This window comes from Bidens hawaiensis, unplaced genomic scaffold (genome assembly GCF_021521415.1).
Source record: "Bidens hawaiensis isolate Kalapana, Puna unplaced genomic scaffold, B.hawaiensis_p1.1 tig00024666_1, whole genome shotgun sequence".
Taxonomy (NCBI): domain Eukaryota; kingdom Viridiplantae; phylum Streptophyta; class Magnoliopsida; order Asterales; family Asteraceae; genus Bidens; species Bidens hawaiensis.
In genome coordinates, this window is record NW_027493907.1 from 274,304 (window position 1) to 290,701 (window position 16,398).

The 16,398-nt window shown below is 34.8% G+C and overlaps 1 protein-coding gene and 2 pseudogenes across 2 annotated transcripts; all 3 read left to right on the forward strand.

Annotated features, from left to right (window-relative positions):
• The first annotated feature begins 407 nt into the window (after positions 1–407).
• LOC143569848 (FT-interacting protein 3-like) lies at positions 408–2,820 on the forward strand (annotated as a pseudogene).
• Positions 2,821–6,499: 3,679 nt separating this feature from the next.
• Positions 6,500–10,632, forward strand: LOC143569846 (protein STRUBBELIG-RECEPTOR FAMILY 2-like; annotated as a pseudogene). Its single transcript, XR_013141804.1, has 14 exons — positions 6,500–6,783; positions 6,939–7,010; positions 7,102–7,167; positions 7,259–7,330; positions 7,419–7,490; positions 7,601–7,672; positions 7,757–7,822; positions 8,053–8,266; positions 8,424–8,723; positions 8,800–9,065; positions 9,135–9,282; positions 9,351–9,484; positions 10,039–10,186; positions 10,271–10,632. The product of XR_013141804.1 is annotated as a protein STRUBBELIG-RECEPTOR FAMILY 2-like (transcript).
• Positions 10,633–12,119: 1,487 nt separating this feature from the next.
• Positions 12,120–14,560, forward strand: LOC143569841 (alpha-soluble NSF attachment protein-like). Its single transcript, XM_077055653.1, has 10 exons — positions 12,120–12,207; positions 12,756–12,907; positions 13,115–13,164; positions 13,274–13,346; positions 13,450–13,529; positions 13,616–13,791; positions 13,867–14,026; positions 14,104–14,151; positions 14,228–14,308; positions 14,431–14,560. The coding sequence occupies exons 2-10, from the start codon at positions 12,763–12,765 to the stop codon at positions 14,512–14,514; spliced, it is 897 nt and encodes a 298-aa protein (XP_076911768.1). The 5' UTR covers positions 12,120–12,207; positions 12,756–12,762; the 3' UTR covers positions 14,515–14,560.
• Positions 14,561–16,398: the final 1,838 nt, after the last annotated feature.

Below are 16,398 nucleotides of genomic sequence, written 5' to 3' on the forward strand. Positions count from 1 at the left end.
ACCGCCGCCGTCCTCCGCCGCCGGAGCTGCGCCGGAATTGCTGTGGGGTACTCTAGTGTCCAGATCTAGCATTTCTCGTTAACCTTCGGTGTGTCTTCCCGGTTCTTGTTAACCGAGGTATATCCAATAACACCCTATAGTTGTTTACTTTATTGTTTATCGTACTCGTATTGTTGTAATCGGATCCGGGTTTGAGTTTCGGTTTTTGGTTCGTTTTATCGTTTATATTCCGCTGCGTTTTTATAACTCGTTTATATATTTGATTATTAATATTGATTAATAACTATTAAACGAAATCATCAATTAAAACGGGTTAGAAAGGTTTGTCCGTTTTCGTTCCGAACCACCGTTGAAACCCAACAAAATCTTGACCATTTTCGTGCAAGAGTGTCCACTATCTATTGTCTGGTTATTAAGTAGATAAGATTGATGACTATGATTCCACTATAATAAATTATAACCCCACCATATATTTAAAAATTTTGAATCTGAAGTCATTTATGTAATCCCTTGTTCTTTAGCTATTCAATCTGGTAGTCCTACTTTATAGGGTCTGGTAAGAGTTTTTATTATCTTACTTCTCAGTTGTGAGACCCAAACTATGCACATACCGTATAAGCATGTACAACGAAAGCAGTACCTATATGTTCGTGTCGTGAAAGGAAAGAATTTACATGCGGAAGATGCTATTGTTACTGGTGGATGTGACCGTTTATCTTGAGGCTCGGCTGGGAAACTATAAGGAAACGACTCGTCCTTTGGCTCTTTTGGAGACGAACGTGTATCCTGAGTGGAACCAAGTGTTTGCTTTCCTTATGGACGAGATTGATGCAACTATGCTTGAGGTCACTGTCAAAGATACAGATGTTATGAAGGATGATTTCAAGGGGTGGGTTTTATATGATCTTGGTGCGATTCCAAAGAGGGTCCAACCAGATCCTCAATGGCATGAATTAAGAGACAGGAAAGGCGATAAGGTTAACGGGGAGCTGATGCTTTCTGTTTGGTGGGGTACACAAGCTGATGAAGCATTTCATGAAGCTATTTCTGCTGGAGTAGTTGATGGTCCCACCAGCGTCCGTTCCAAGGTGTATTATTCGCCTATGCTTTGGTATCTCAGGGTTAATGTGATTGAAGCACAGGATTTGGTACCCAGTGATCAAACAAGGTTTCCTGAAGTCTATGTGAAGGCAACTCTCGGGCATATGGCTTTAAGGACTAGAATATCTATTAGCAAGACTATAAATCCTATGTGGAATGAAGACGTTATGTTTGTAGCTGCACAGCCATTTGAAGATCCCTTGATTTTGAGTGTGGAAGATAGGGTTGCACCAAATGAAGATGAGGTTCTTGGAAGGTGCGCGATCCCCTTACATTATGTGGATCGGAGGTCGGATAACAGAACTATTCCTTCAAGGTGGTTTAATCTTGAAAAGTTTGTAATGATTGAAGCGCAACAGACAAAACAAGCCAAGTTTGCTAGTAGGATTCATATGAGGATCTGTTTAAAAGGCGGTTATCATGTTTTTGATGAATCCACTCGGTACAGTAGCGAGTTTAGGCCAGCAGCTAAGCAGTTATGGAAGAAAAGCATTGGGATTCTTGAATTGGGAATCTTGAGTGCTCAAGGGTTGCCACGAATGAAGACAAAAGATGGAAGGACCACAACAGACGCGTACTGTGTAGCCAAGTATGGGCCAAAGTGGGTCAGAACAAAAACAACAATAGACAGTTCTAATCCAAAATGGAACGAGCAGTATACTTGGGATGTTTTTTATCCATGTACTACTTTAACCATTGGCGTGTTTGATAACTTTCATTTACAAGGCGAGGATACAAGGATCGGGAAGGTCAGGATTCGTGTTTCAACCCTTGAAAGTGGACGCATTTACCTCCACTCGTACCCCCTTTTAGTTTTGCATCCATCTGGGGGTGAAAAGGATGGGCGAGATTAAATTGGCAGTGAGGTTTACATGCTCGGCATTGGTAAACATGTTGCAAATGTACACGCAGCCGCTATTTCCATATATGCACTACATCTGCCCCTTAACTGTCACTCAGCTTGATAGCCTGAGACACCAAGCGACTCAAATTGTCTCCATGAGGCTCAGCCGAGCCGAACCACCCTTGAGGAAAGAGGTTGTAGAGTACATGCTAAATGTGGGTTGTGACGCGTGGAGTATGAAACGAAGCAAAGCTAATTTCTTGAGAATCAAAGAAGTTTTTGGTGGTTCGTTTGCAGTGGGAAAATGGTTCAGGAAGAATCCCATAAACACCATTATCATTTTCTATATAGTGGCCATGCATCCAGAGCTTATTCTGTCATCTATTTTCCTCTTTCTTTTTGTAAAAGGAGTTTGGAACTATAGACACAGACCAAGGTATCCACCTCAAATGGGCACTCGCCTCTCGTGTGCAGATAACGCACACCATGACGAACTTGATGAAGAATTCGACACCTTTCCAACCTCTCGTCCTCTTGATATCATAAGTATGAGATATGATCGTTTGAGGAGCGAGTCTGTAAAGATTCAGACACTGGTTGGTGATATAGCAACACAAGGAGAAAGGCTTCAGTCTTTACTGAGCTGGAGAGACCCCACAGCTACATCACTATTTGTAATGTTCTGTTTAATTGCTGCTATCATTCTGTATGTCACGCCTTTCCATGTTGTGCTCATGCAGACAGTCATCTCTTTGTTATACCGCCATAACAAACTGCCTTTGGTCCTAATCAACTTCTTTAGACGGTTGCCAGATAGAGCTGACATCATGCTTTGAGTAAAGCTATCTGTTTGTACTTGTATTTTTGTTTGAATGAAAAAGTGTCTTACTGCTTTGGCTTGTGTATGGCATATGCCATATAGATACTTGTAACTTGTTAATTTGTTTCATTTTAAATGAAATCAAATTATCATTTGAATGTAGTTTCTTTATACTTATAACTGAATTCATACCTGTTTAAATTCCAAATAATATATAATACTCAAAAGAATATCTACAGAAAACAGCAACATCAAGATGCTCTGTCTATAAACAAAATAAGACAAGATCATTGACCTTTGTGGGCGTTATCACAAACAGTTGGTGGGAATCGGAACGATTATCGATCGGATTGCAACAAAATTACAAAACTATTGACAAGAAAACTAATAAAATTTTGTAACGAAATTCATCAAATCCAAAAATAACATGATAGTAAGCGAACAACAAATCAAATAATATACTTTGATAACGGAAAGATGACGAGAGATTAGAAGTTGAAAGAAAGAAAGCCGTACTGGAATAATCAGCCAAGTAGGAACTTGATCACCGATGAAACTCGTAAAATGAGCCAGAGGATTGAAGAAACTACATTTCTTCTAAAATTTTTATTCTATTTGTGTAACTCCTAATAACCAATTGGTTTGCATTTTTATTTTCTTCTTTTCCTTTCCATTCTTTTGTTAAAGTAAACTGGGCGTTGGTGATTTTTGTTCAAATACAAATATCTACATAGTTTTCAATTTGCATGTTCATACAACATTTTGTCCTAAATACCCATACCATATCCATATACTCGTATCGATTTAACTTATTCGGTAAGTGTATTGCCAGTATTGGTATCATTTTTGTTGAATTTCGGTACATGTACGGGTACGTTTGGTATTATGTACCTGTTTGGAATATATAGGGGTTTAAATAGGATTCTTCGTATGTAATATATAAAATAAATTCACTGACCATGTTATTATTGAACAAGTATCAAATGTTTCTTCAATATTGAATAATAACATCCAAGATTCGAACCAACAAACAAATCACTTAAAGTCGGCGACCAATTTGGTACTTGTACTAATTTGGTACCGCAGAGTACCTGTGCAAGTACCGATACTCAGATTAATTCAGGTTGTTTGTTACTCATACTGGTATCGGTTTCAAGATCGAAGATTTGGAAGTAAAAAAAAGCAAAGTGGTACAAAAACGGGTACCGTACCGAAATACCCGTACCATACCGAAAAAATTGGTACGAGTATTGGTACATGTTTTTGTTGATTTTTGGTACGAGTACAATCGGGTAAGGTATGGGTACGGATACATGTACCGTCCCAAGCTCATCCCTAGACTTTCAAGTTATCCGGTTTTCATCTATATAATTGCCACATAATACACTAATCTAGAATCAAACCTCACTAATTAATGTTTTCTACAATCATAACCAACTATTTCATTTTAAATGATTTAAAAACTGATTTGGACCATAATTAATTATTTATAACTGATTTCGTGTTCTTTTTTTAGTATGACTATTATTTTAGCAATTCAATGATTTATATAACAGTTTCTCATTCCACAATATATACATTTTTTTCATATATCTTGTGGTTTTGCAGAACTTAAGGTAAAGAATTATTATGGTATATATATATATATATATATATGGTTGGTATCGTTTAAGAACTCCAAAAAAATTAAGAACTGTTAGGAACTCTAAACAATCAAACATTTTTTTAATTCTTTTGATATACTAACATTATTTAAGAGTAGTTTTATTATATTTTATATAAAAAGTTTTGATTACATATATAAATCACAAGTTTACATATGTGTAAAATTTATGTATTAACAAATTTACATAGGTGTAAAATAAAATACAGATATGTATACAACCTAATTTTCAAAACTGTAATTATAAATATAGATGTACAAAATGATGAAACTACAATCAAATAACATTAACATACAAAAAATTTTATAAAAAACGTTAGTTTTTAATGGTTTCTTCAAGTTATTAAATAATTTAAGGGTTCTATAATGATACTCATCCTATATATATGTGTGTGTGTGTAAATAACGTTTAAAATATTTTCAACTCATATGTAACAAGGACCAATATTCTAGTTTTCTGTTATAAAGATTGTGATTTTGAATATTGCTTTTTAGGATAAAACATTAAGGATATAAAGGTTGTGTAGTTAAAATATAAATATTTTTGTTAGGGTTATTCACAAGGGGATTTTAGTTTCTTGTTTGACGAGTTAACTAACTTTCCCTATATAAGTAAGTCTTTTTTTTTCGTACACTCTAATTGGAATGTCTCATTGCTCTATTCTGACTAGACTATGTTGTCTTAACCGACACACATTGGTTTCAAAGTTGGCAAACCCTCTGGAAACCATACCGCCGACTGCCACTTGACAACCATTGTGCCGCCACAAGAACATAACCTCTAGCGTAACACATGATGAGATGAAACCCCAGGTGGGCTCGAGATTTGAACTGATAACCTGGCAAGGCCAAACTCAAATATTTCATTACCATAATCCATCAAAAATGACACAAGTGAAGATCGAATTTGAGTATCCACTGAACAATCTGCAAGCTTTCCCACTCATCCTTAAAGTATATATATTAAAAAAATAAATGTGATTAGATTAACATCTTAAACGCATCATAGAAAATGTAAACGGATATAAACTCAATAGCTCAACTAATCCCAAATTTGATCTTGAAAAAGAACTCTAAATCTTTATTTGTAAATAGCATTTAAGTTTCAAAACCTCAAAAATAACATGTCCTAAAATTCATTATAACTTGCAACATAAAAAATATAATCGAAAAATAGTTTGTTTTGTATATTTTATTTCAACTTGAGAAATATGAAAATAACGAATGAACATATAATATTTTTTTAAATTGTGAACTTATATAAACAAAAGCCGAAGCTGCAAAGAGCCTCCACAACCCGGAGGAAGGCCAAAACAAAAACGAAACAACCATATCAAACATATTTACACCGATTGTGCCAGTTTATCGTCTTGTAACTATATCTATACTTTTAATACTCTCTATTCAAACAAAAACTATCAATTAGACTGTGGAGGGAAAATAAAAATATGAAACTCAGCCGTCGCTGTTGTACAACGCTTAATGCACGAATTACCATATGTCTCTTACGTATGCTGACGTAAGAAATCGAGAACGCAACAAACTAACCGTTCGTTTGCTGACGTGGCACCTCTTACTCTCATTACCCGCCTCTTGTCCTCTGCAACTCACACCATACTCTTCTTCTCTCTCTCAAACATACACACTCTCTCTCACTAAAGGTACGATTATGCCTCTCTTAGAACAGTGATTTGACTATTGTAAGAAACCTAATTTCTCTGAGAATAAGCGATTATCAAGTGATTAGTTGATTTTTCCGTGTTTTCTCATTATTTAATTACACTGTTACTGTTAATTTACTGTATCGATTCTTATAATTAGGTTAATTTTGTGTTTTCAGGCGATTGATTGATAAGGAGTTCTTTGGCTAATTTGTCCGATGAGATAAATTTCAACGATGACTTGCTGTGGACGTTTCTTCTTCAGTCTATTTGCCTTATCATTGTTGTTGCTGATTCAACACGGTTCTGCGGTTACCGATGTTTCTGATGGTATTGCATCTTCATTCTTAGAGAATTACCAGAACTTTGATTTTCATGATAATTGGATTTAGGTTTAATTTATAGTTCTTTAGATAGCATGGAGGTTGTAAAGTCTGGTATTGTTCTTTTGATTCGATTGAGTTTATTCATATTTCCAAAATTGCAGTAACTGATTGGTAGCCTAGGATACTTCATTCTAATCACAGTACTGTATGTATTGGTCTTGTGTAATCTGGACAGTGAAAGCACTACAAGATCTGTATACGTCTTTTAATACTCCACCGCAGCTCAAGGGATGGAAATCAAGTGGCGGTGATCCATGTGAAGATTCATGGATGGGAGTTTACTGTGTTGATTCTTCAATCATCCAAATGTAATGTTAAATATTTCTTCCTGGGCTGATTTAGTTGTATAAACTATGATTTACCAATAGTTTTAAAAATTTCAGAAATGTGACTCTTTGTTTGGAAATTATAGGAGTATACTTTTTTATCCTTTACACTGTACTTACTTTGACTTAATATACAGTAAGCTTAACAATCTAAACATTAGTGGAACCCTTGGTTACGAGCTCGGTAATCTTCATCACTTGAAGCAACTGTAAGTTATTTTGATCTTGCACTTTCAAAATCACATGAACCTTATTGCACAAATTTCCTACTTTCTAAATTGTGGTTCTTTTATACTATAGGGATCTTAGCAACAACAACATTTATGGTGAAATTCCATATAGTCTGCCTTCAAATCTTACAAACTTGTAAGTTGCATCCTACTGATATTGACACATTATAAGAGTTTCTGCTGTTAAAAGCTGTCTATTGATCAGAATAATATTTCCTTGAATGCAGAAATTTGGCATGCAACAATTTAAGCCAATACATACCTTACTCATTATCTTCTATGAAAAATCTTAGACATATGTAAGTTCATCCACAATCCCTCCTCTTCTTTTCTCCTCCTCAACCTACCTCACTTGCTATCAAATAGTCATGATCTTTCTCCTTGCAGGAATTTGAGCCACAACTTTTTGAATGGGCCTGTTGGGAATGTATTCACAGGCTTATCATCTCTCAGAGACATGTATGATGTCAACTTTTTTTCTCAATATTTATATATGCTTGACTTTTACGATCTATGATATCAAATTCTACATTTTGACAACAGAAGATTAATCGCCTCTGCTTTTACAGGGACCTGTCTTACAATGAATTTATTGGTGACCTACCAAGTTCATTTGCAACACTCAAAGGCTTATCAAGACTGTCAGTGTGCCTATATGTACACAAAATCTGTACTTATTTACACAATTGATGTTGGTTATATTAATTTTTGGAACGCCTTTACAGGTTTTTGCAGCATAATGAATTCACCGGATCAGTAATATTTCTGGCTAGTCTTCAGCTAACAGACCTGTAAGCTGTCTGCAAACCTTTCACGAGTTTCTTTGTTTTTGACTTTTCGTGATACTAAATTCAAATCCATACAATGTCAGCAACATACAAGATAACCACTTTAGTGGTATTATTCCAAGACAATTCCAATATATACACAATCTATGGTGAGCTAACATAATAAAGCTTATTCCATTAATCGTTTTTACTAGTTTTTGCTCATATATGACTAAATTTATACTCTATAAAAGGTTTGGTGATAACATGTTTGACAAAAGCGAAAGCAGTCCACCCTGGGATTTCCCTTTTGACAGCCCACCAGATCAGAAGAATATTACAAATATTACAACTCCGCCGTCTACCGAGTCAAGTGCAGTCACGAGTTATCCTTTGCCAGAATCCAAGAAGCCCAAAAAGAGGAAAATAAGCAAAGTAGCCATTTTGGTTGGTAGTGGTTCACTACTGGTAGCATGCTTACTACTCTTCTCCATAATTTGGTTCTCTAAATGTGGTAGAAAGCCTAGAAAACAAGAAAGTATTAAAGGGTCACATCATTCTCTTCCACTAAGTATCCCCATCCCCAGAGGCAAGCTCAGAAATCCCTATTCACTAACCATAATATCTGTTATCATATTTTTATATATTTTGTTATATAGAATGTTCAGCTACTGGCCATGATGAGAGCCCAGAAATCTCGGTTATCAGCTCGCCTAGTGAGATAAGGCATGTACCTCCGACCCGTACTAAAGTTGTGAGGGTGAACAGAAGAAGAAGCTTTGCTAAAAAGAGTAGAATGCGGATTGGTGCAAAGTTATATGCTGTTTTTGACCTGGAATTAGCCACAAATAACTTCAACCGAACTAATTTTTTAGGTGAAGGATCTCTCGGGTCCGTGTTCAGAGCAGAGTTTCCTGATGGACAAGTACACATCCTTAACGCTGCTTAATCTAAATGTATACAAATAGTTATGATATTTTTTTGTCTTTGTCTTCTTGAAGGTGTTTGCTGTGAAGTGTATAAGCACGATCTCACTCTCGCTTCATGAAGAGCAACAGTTCTTGGAAGTGATTTGGAATACGTCTCGTTTAAGACATCCAAACATCATAACACTTCATGGATACTGTGTAGAACAGGGGCAACATATGCCTGTGTATGAATATGCAAGAAATCTCTCTCTTGCTCATGCTTTGCATTCTGATGCATACATGCCTTTATCTTGGGGCCTTCGTCTCAAAATTGCTATTGGAATAACCCGAGCTTTGAAGTAAGAATCACATCTCATCTCATACTTGTTCCAAATTTATGTGCTTGTCATCAATTCCATCTATTTCAGCTACCTGCACTCAACGTGTGTGCCTCCTTTGGCTCATGGGAACCTAAAGGCTGCTAATGTCTTACTTGATGATGATCTAACTCCTCGCATCTCTGACTGTTGTTTAGCTCTTTTGAAGCCCCTAACAATAAAGACTGCTAAACCTGAGGTACAATCATAATACAATTTACTTTTGTACATATTCCTGCTTAATCGATCATATCCTTATTTAACCAGGTTTCTGAAATGCAAACTGGTGGCATTGCTCATGAACACGGCCAACCTGTATCTGGTGGTAACTAAAAGGATGACATTTATGCCTTTGGAGTGCTGCTTCTGGAACTTTTAACTGGAAAGAAGCCTATTGATGGGTATGCCTCAACACAACCCATATACATATATGTTCTTATATTATACAAGTATGAGTAAATTACACTTCTCGTCCTTTAAATTTATAGCATGTTTCATAAATCACCCTTGAATAAAAGAAATAGCAAGAGATATCCTTTATGTTTTAAAAGGTTTGCACGTTTCGTCCTTTCCACTGGCGGGCATTAGTTCTTTCCGTTAAGTCCAGTTATGTGCTTTGCACATGAGGGTAATTTCATCATTATATCTTTCTAGGGGCTATTTGTGTAATTATCTTATAGAATGATGGACCCGATTCTATAAGATAACTACATAAATAGTCCCTAGAAAAATGAAATGACGAAAATACTCTCATGTGCAAGGCACATGATTGGACTTAAAGAAAAAACTAGCCCCCATTAGTGGAAAGGACAAACCGTGCAAACTTTTTCGAACATAAAGAATGTTTCTTATTATTTTCTTGGTTTAAGGACAGTATCTGAAAAATGGTATAAACCTAAAGGACACGAAAAGTTTAACTTACTCTACAGTTATATGTTTGTTTGTTTATGAACAGACTTGAACCAAAAGAAGAGAACTCGTTGGTGCAATGGGCATCTTCCCTGCTTCATGACAGTGAGTCCTTGGATGAGATGGTTGAACCATCCTTGAGAAAAACAATCCCTCTGAAAACACTGTCAAAATTTGCTGTTCTTGTTTCATGTGTACTCAGGTAAAGCAGTAAATATAAAATAATGTGTTAAGTTTTTAATGATGTATGCTTATGAAAGTTGTTGGTATTGGATTAGGGTGACAAGGGACTGAGACCAACAATATCAGAAATAATGGAATCACTGACGAATATGACAGAAGAGTACCGCAAAATGAGAAAAGAAGCAGATGCTGATATTGATCCATATGAGAGATCTTTCAGATCAACACATTCGCGCTTCATTGGATCACCAACAGTCAGTTGTATGTCTATCTGATCATGGTGTACAAGAATGTGTTACTGTTGTCAAATTCAACCTCTTTTGTCCTTAACATTTTTACAAAAGAAGTCATAATTACATGAAGTAAAAACACATACAAACACTATATCAGACAACATCTGTTGCTACATGTGGTTTGCTGAATAAGTTTAGTTAGTCAAGTTTTGGAGTATTCACAAACCTAGCATGGATTTTAAAGTTTATAAGAGAACCCCTGATGAGCTATATATAGGGTTGGTAATCCTCAACACAACCAAAAAAATCATGTGTTGCGTTTCCGGTTTTTAATCCATTAAATGAACATGTCATGTTCGGGTCTATCAATATAATCCATTTAATAATATGGGTTGTGTTTGGATTCGCATGTTTAACTAGGTCAGCCCGTCAGTCCACTAACCCATTTATGGCTCGTTTAACCCGCTTATTGAAACTGTTTAACTCGTTTTTAACTTGATAACAGCCCATTTGACTCGCTTAGATAAATGATTTAAATAATTTAAGGTGTATTCGCATTAAGGTTGGACTGTTGGTGCATGCCTATGACACGAATAAATCTATAGGTTGTATTCGGGTTCATTAGTTCAAATCTGTCAACCGAGAATTCATGAATACATGGAAGGGTAATTACTTGATGATGAAAACAGTAAAGGGTGCTGCTATGCTCATACTGCTAAGAAGAGTGCTGACGTGCCCTCCTCTTGTACTGTTGTGACGCTCAATCATTATAAGCCGTGTAAATGTTATGTCTGGTGACAAGTATGATAGTACTTTTTGTAGTGGAAACCGGAAAGTTACAAGTTTGAGTAATTTATAAGCAATTTTTTGAGTTTTTATTGTAAGACACTCATTTTTTTATGAATTATCTTGTTGACTTTCTGTAGCAAGATATTATTTGTGCTTGAGACTCATTTTACAATATTTGTGCTTGAGACTCATTTTACAATGCTTTTTTAATTTTCTATAGATTTTGATAATAAATAAATTTAATTTTGGAAGCAACAGTTGCATTATTCACTTTATGAAGAGATTGGATATTCATTTCAAAATCAATAATATGTCGAGAAATAATTAGAATTATTGGAAGAGAAAAAACATAGAAAATCGTCTTGTATAAGTTATGTGGTAATTAATATTTATACGGTGTAAGTTGCCTTGTATTCATCATTCTAGGTTCTTTAAAGATTTATGAGATATTTAAAACTAAAATTAGTTAACAGTTTTACTTTATTTAAACTAGTTGTAGGGTAATGAATAATGATTATATACCCTATTAATAATAGTTCATCGGAGTGAAAAGAGACATAAAAATTATTTTTAAACGTATTGCACGGTTTTATATTACGATTTTAGATATTATTTTGATCATATTACTACTTTACTTTTTGTATTTTTTTCATAATACTTTAGTGTATGTAAATACTGTATCGATACTATAATAAACCAATCGATACAATCCAAATTCTCATGCTGTCCCCGCCACAACACATTTTAAAGCCGCAACACGGTTTTAATAGCACTAATTATTATGTATTAAACCGGTTTTATTGAGAAGCAAAATGTTACCAAAAATCCAATAATAATAATAATAATAATAATAATAATAATCCATCTGAATTCCGTTTCTCCTAGTAATCTACCAAGTCCAGTCCACCACCATACATTTCAAATCTCATATCTTCTCTTTCGATCATATCATTCGTATCAAATCAAATCACTAAGGAGATCTCGGTATCGTATTTATCCTTCAATTACTGGTCAGTATTCTTCTTCTTCTTCTTCTTCTTCTTCTTCATGTCCAATATTTATTGATTATTATGTTATTATCTAGTCTAAACTGAATTCGATTTACTTAATCTGATCCAATCCCTTCCAACTGTTCAATTAACTTTTAATCCTGTTTATAGCACTGATGACTATTGCCGTATTGCAGTTTCAGATCACTTCATATTGTCTTCGTGTTAGGGTTTTGGTACTAGTTACACTACATATATTCGTTTAATTCATTATCAGAAAATGAAATTTCATACCTTAATTAGACTATTCAACAGCTTCATTGATTGATCCACTTGCTCTATGAAGTTGATAAATTAGGTTATTAGCATTTGAAACTGTGATATTATTATTATTATTATTATTATTATTATTATTATTATTATTTAGCTTGTCTATATTACTAGCTAGCTATGCATTTATATGTTGTAGTCTGATAGTTTAACTTGACCTCGGGCTGCCACGCATAGCTCTGCTTATTTGTAACTTAAAGGTGTTAATAGTTATCGTTCTTTTGTCTGCAAACTCACAGAGTGAGAATGTCTGATCAAATAGCAAAAGCTCTGGAGTTTGAGAAGAAAGCTGAGAAGAAGCTCAACGGTTGGGCCTTTTTCGGGTTCAAGTATAAAGATGCCGGTGATTTGTATGAAAAAGCTGCCAACTGTTACAAGCTTGCAAAATCTTGTTAGTATCATATTACTCATGATTTATTTTGTGCTTTGATATTCAATTGTTAAATCTTGTCAATACTTTTTAAGTTTTTATGTTTGGATAATAGACTTTACTCAATGTATATGTTCAAGAATCCATCTATTAACCTGCATATATGTTTGATGGCTTTTGTTTGTTTATGTTGTGACATTTTCTTTTTATATGACTATAATTTTTCAGGGGATCAAGCTGGATCTGTATATGTCAAACTGGCTGAGTGCCATCTGAAAGTGAGTGTTTAATGCTGCTGTTCGCTTTTTCTTAGCCTATTTGGTTGTTTCACTTGCATCATATCATCATTTGGCGAACCCATTTTAATAACGAATTTATGTATTCTAGATGGATAGCAAACATGAAGCTGCTAATGCCTATGCTGATGCAGCTCATTCATACAAGAAAACAAACACCAAGGGTAAGAAACCACTCATGCTAACATATGTTTGTTTGTCATATATTAAGCATCATACTTGCTGTCAGAATAATAATATTCTTGATTACTTGTTAAATGTTTGCAGAGTGCATAGCTCACCTAGAGCAATCACTAAACTTGTTCATGGAAATTGGGAGGCTCAGCATGTCTGCCAGATATTGCAAGGTACATATCCTATTTTATACATTTTGCATTTTAAGTATCAAAAAATTAAAAACTCTAAACTTTAAATTTGGCTTCATTATATGCAGGAAATTGCTGAATTATATGAACAGGAGCAAAATCTAGAGAAGGCTATAGCTTACTATGATAAAGCAGCTGATCTTTTCCAAGGTGAATTATATGAACAGGAGCAAAATCCAGAAGTCACAACTTCTGCGAACCAATGCAAACAGAAAATTGCTCAATTTTCAGCTCAACTGGAACAGTAAGTTTTGCATGTTCAAAGTAGGGATTGCTTTATAACTTTTATATAATAATATAACCTCACAATTTGTTCCAGGTATCAGAAAGCTATTGAGATCTATGAAGAAATAGCTCGACAATCGCTCAATAATAACTTGCTAAAATATGGAGTGAGAGGGCATCTACTTAATGCTGGCATTTGCCAGCTCTGCAAAGGTGATGTTGTTGCAATCATGAATGCATTGGAGCGTTACCAGGTCAACATTTGCAAACGTGTTAAATTTTGCTATATGAGATTCGATCTATTGACTGAAAATATTGCCTTTATATGTAGGAACTGTACCCCACGTTTTCTGGAACACGTGAATACAAATTGCTGGCGGTATGTTATTGGAAATTTGCTTCTTGTTGGACAAAACATGATGGTCTAAGGATGTGTTTTTGTTCTTTAATGGCAGGATTTGGCTGCTGCTGTGGATGAAGAGGATGTTGCAAAGTTCACCGATGCTGTCAATGAGTTTGATAGCATGACTAAGCTGGTAATAATAATAACTTATTGTGGTGAATGTTCATTTTATTTTAAAAATAGATATCAGGACTGAATAAATACAAGTATTTAACATAAAAACTCGACATTTTAACGTTTTTGGTTGACGTTTAGGACGAGTGGAAGACAACCCTTCTGTTGAGAGTGAAATTGTTGTTGAAGGCCAAGGAAGAAGAGGATGATGATGATCTTACTTGAGTTCATTCCGTATGATGTAAACCACAACTCTGATTTGTTTTTGTTTAGGACGAGTGGAAGACAACCCTTCTGTTGAGAGTGAAATTGTTGTTGAAGGCCAAGGAAGAAGAGGATGATGATGATCTTACTTGAGTTCATTCCGTATGATGTAAACCACAACTCTGATTTGTTTTTGTTTTGTGGTGGTATTGTTCTTCTGTTTTTTATGTGTGCATTTAAAAAGGTGGTTTTTCTTTTGGGAGTGCAATTACATTTGAGCAAATATATTTGGATTGTGGGATTCGGGTTTTTCTAGAGGATGAGCATAGATACAACTGTCATGTGTGCATTTAAAACCGGTGTTTCTTTAATAATAGAGTCGTTCCTTGTTTTTAGTTCTGGTGATTTGTATAGTTGAATCTCTAGCAGGCAATGTGTGCAAAACAAAACAAAATGTATTGAAGCACAAAGTAAATCCTATGTTATAATCCTCACTACTCATAAAATCCTCAATTTAGCAGATAAAACAAATGTAGCTTGAATTATATTTGACATTGTGGGGTAACATAACATTATTGAGAAGAATGGGCTTTCGTCAAGAAGAGTGCGAACCAGAATGAGTTGCTAGGATCACTTCCAAGTAAACTTATGAGTATAAGAGTGCACTTCTTATGAATGACAACTTGTTTACAAACAAAGACCAAAACAACAATAGAAACTATGTCAACCAGCTAGGGTTGTTTGTGGCTCGGTTTTACGGTTTTTATGTCACAAAGACTGAACCAAACTGAACCGTTACTAGCAGTTTGGTTTTACAGTTTCGTTTAGAAAAAGTTAAAATGAGTATCTAGTATCACATAACATACACATCAAAATTACTTGACCAAACTGATCCAAATTTGTTAACCCAAAGCAATTACAAAGCAGTAACCAGTTTAAACAGCAGCGCACACGCCTAGAATCAAAGGAAATTAAGCGAAACCCTGCTGCAGTTCATCAACCGAAACAAACTCAATGATTACCGACTGTTTTACCCCTGAACTCATATGATCCGATATCAGTAGAGATTTTTGATTAAAACTTTCTGCTGCAGTCTATTGTCTGCAATCATCAATTTTTAAATGCAGGTCATCTGTGACCAAAATACCTCTTAGAACAATTCCAACTGTTATTTCAAAATGACACGGTTTGTGGCTATTAAAGGTCACAACATGAACGAATTTGTTGTGGTAAATTGCACAAATTTCAAAGATATAAAGCACTTCCAAATGTTGCAGCTTAAATGGTGCAAACAACGCATAATCCATAATGTATACCATACATACATTAACCTGACAACCTGTATACGCGCACATACACTCACACACACAGAAATACATACACATAGAGACATTCATGATCAAAACACATACAGAGACACATACGTATGTCATACGCACAATACATAAGACGGCCCGAATTGACATTCTAAAACTGAAATAAATCTGTTTACAGAACCAATTCTTTTACCTAAATAGTCAAAAAGTAATATAAGCCTTAAGCCCCCATCCAGTTAATCCAATAGCTTCAACTCTCATTAAGCAGCAAACAAAACGACATGCGAAATAAACAAATAAAAGATATTAGCCCATCATATTTTTTATAGAAATTGAAAGAATAAAAATATTTTATGTTTTCAACATTCATATCCAAATCTAAAAAAAAAAAAAATTAAACCTTTAAAGAAAAAAGTAGAGAACTAGGAACCAAACTCGATCATCATGAGATGATCAATCAAACATTCATAATCATATCTAAACCAAAAATAAAAAAAAAACCTTTAAAGGAAAAAAGGTAAACAACTAATTAACTAGGAGCCTGATCGATCATGAGTATATGATCAATCAAACATTCATGTCTGAACCC